The 2,614-nt window shown below is 33.4% G+C and overlaps 1 protein-coding gene across 1 annotated transcript; it reads right to left on the bottom strand.

Annotated features, from left to right (window-relative positions):
• Positions 1-479: 479 nt before the first annotated feature.
• LOC129947623 (lysine-specific demethylase 5B-B-like) lies at positions 480-2,275 on the bottom strand. The gene is made up of 2 exons (XM_056058254.1): positions 1,073-2,275; positions 480-1,010 (listed from the first exon to the last, which is right to left on the bottom strand). Exons 1-2 carry the CDS (start codon positions 1,251-1,253, stop codon positions 487-489), a joined length of 705 nt encoding a protein of 234 aa, XP_055914229.1. The 5' UTR covers positions 1,254-2,275; the 3' UTR covers positions 480-486.
• Positions 2,276-2,614: the final 339 nt, after the last annotated feature.

Below are 2,614 nucleotides of genomic sequence, written 5' to 3'. Positions count from 1 at the left end.
CGTACAAAAATCATTTTTAACGCAAAATTTGAATACTTTTTACGTTTTTTTTTATTATAATTTAAAAATAGTTCATTGGCAAAAAAAATAAAAATAGGAATCACGTTTTCAAAGAGTTAATACTAATTAATAACTAATTACAGTAAGTAAGTAATAGGTGGTGTGTAATGTAGGTAACTATACTTTGTAATTAAAATAATATTGAACATAAAATTAGAAATTCATTTGTAGTTTTTTTAAACTTAAAATTAATTTGATTATATAGGTATGCTTATAGCTAAATTTTATAATTATTATATCTATTTAATAGATAATATCACTCTTTTTGTACTTACAGGTACACTTTATGCGTAGGAACTTGTATAAAAATAAATAAATATAGGTTATAACTAATTAGTAAAAAAATAAATAGTAGACAAAATTAAAGGTACTTCATTGATTAAAAAATTAATAAGTAAAAACAATAGCTTTGGCTATTTCATTATTTTAATTTGCGCATAAATCGCAAACAAAATCCTCATTTTGTGCTTCTTGGAATGTCTTCGTAGAGAGTTTCGTACAGGACAAATGGTACCATCTGCTACATGAGTCGCATCCAATGTTTTTCAATGCATCATCTTCTGCATCAGTGTCCAGTTCATCGTTACATTGTTCACATATTTCTTTTTTGCGTGACTTTTCTGAAACATTGACTTTTTTCTTTTGTTTATTTTTTGGTTTCTGATCTTGCAGGATCTTGCGTTTCTTTTTGCGTTCTTCAATTTCCTTTCTTTTTTCCTGCTTAATCCGTTCTCTGTTTTTATAAAACTCTTTCCATTTAGCAGATGAGATCGACATTTTCTCTCTATTTTCTGGGAGTAATGTGACACCTTTCTTATTTGTTATGGGATCCGGATATGTTAAATGTTTAGAAAAACTGGAGGATGGGCTATTGCATGGTGTAGAGGTTTCGCTTGTAATAAGGGCTGTGGTAACTGATTCGGCAGTGATTGTTTTTGTAAAATTGTCAGCTAAAATCATAAAAATTTGTAACCATTTCACAAGAATATTTGAAGTAGGTAGGTATATTTACAGATTTCTCTATGGGGGTTCAAAATTTCTTCCAAAGCTTCTTCTAAAATATCTTCGTCGATACAAACATCATTGGTTGTTTGAGGTGATGTTACAATAAGGTCTAAATCGTCATTTGTTGATTGAGCTGATGGTACCATATCGTCTAAATTTTCTGTTTGCAAAGATGGACTATTTTGCATTACAAGTAGTTCAGGAACCTGAGAACTCGGAAGGTTATTGTGAGCATCTGTTAGAGTTTAAATTAAATTTTGAAAGTCAATCCCTTTTTCAATAATTTGGCTTTCAAAAAATGTCAAAACTTTCTTTGTTGTCTCCATCTCATTGGTAGTTACGTCCGTGACTTCATTGTTGGATTCATTCACTCTCTCCAAATTATTGTGAAGGCATTTTGTATAGTCAACGGCTTCGGGGTCGAACGGAAATAAGCCACACTTCCGGAATGCATTTTTTATTACTGGGGAACGATCACTCTTATCTAAAACAACTTTTAACAGTTGGCAAAAATTCGTTTTTGTCACTGTTTTACCATGATTTTCTGGTAAAACGCTCCATTCTCTTAAAGTTTTCCTGTAATCACTCTTGAGGCCTTTAAAAGCTCCCACATCTGCAGGCTGCATTATATGGGTTGTGTTAGGTGGGAGGGAATACAAAATAATCTGATTGTTAGAGCAGAATTCGCTTAAGTGCATAGATATATGCGACTTGTGTCCGTCAACTAAAAGAAGCACTGGCCTTTTAATCTGATGCTGATTTAGCCAATTTGAAAAGTCGTTCGCAACGTATTCAAAAAATGTTTACGTCCGCATCCACCCAGTTTCTGAGCGACCAACGACCCAATCTTCTGGCATACTATTAACTATTTTCGATGGTACTTTTTGGTAAGGGAAAACTACGACCGGTGGCAATGTTTCACCACTAGCATTAAAAACCAGAAGAACTGTTATATTTTCTTTTTCGTTAGAACATTTTATTTGAAATAAGGTGCGGTATCCTCTTGGACCAATGACATTTCCTGTCTTAGGTGCCAGGCTGAGTGATGTTTCATCTCCGTTAAAAATACGTGTTGCATCATCCAAAAGGTCTCGACAATTTTCATCAGTCAAATATGTTTCCAGTTCTCTGAACCATTTTCTTATTGACTCTTCTTTCACAACAGCTCTGGCTTTCGATATGGTCTCGGGGGTTCGCAAGGTTAAGGAATCCTTGTGTCGGCTCAAAAAACTGTAATACCATTTTTTGCCTGGCCTGTCATCCTTGAAAGAAGTCTTTCGTTTCTCGTCTCTCCATAAATTTAATTTAGATGATTATGCAGAATTGGCGAACGCGTTGGAAAACCTTCTAACAAATGAATATTTGGACCATTTGTGTAATCTTTTTAAATATGACGGTTTTGATCCTAAAGCCATAAGGATTACAATTCAAACGTTGGAAAATGATCGTACAGTACTGATGAGAGATCTATACCAACTGATAATTGTTCTTCTGTACGAAGGAAATTGCACCATTTTAAGTACAAGCAAAAAAGAAATTCTGAAAAGAG

Source organism: Eupeodes corollae, chromosome 2, assembly GCF_945859685.1.
Source record: "Eupeodes corollae chromosome 2, idEupCoro1.1, whole genome shotgun sequence".
Classification (NCBI taxonomy): domain Eukaryota; kingdom Metazoa; phylum Arthropoda; class Insecta; order Diptera; family Syrphidae; genus Eupeodes; species Eupeodes corollae.
The sequence above is the reverse complement of the archived record's forward strand: the minus strand, read 5'-3'. Positions and strand labels throughout refer to the sequence as shown.

Coding starts and splice junctions, on each gene's coding strand:
- LOC129947623 (XM_056058254.1), bottom strand. CDS start 1,253: ATGCAAAATAGTCCATCTTTGCAAACAGAAAATTTAGACGATATGGTA. Junction 1,011..1,072: donor GAACCCCCATAGAGAAATCT/GTAAATATACCT, acceptor TTATGATTTTAG/CTGACAATTTTACAAAAACA.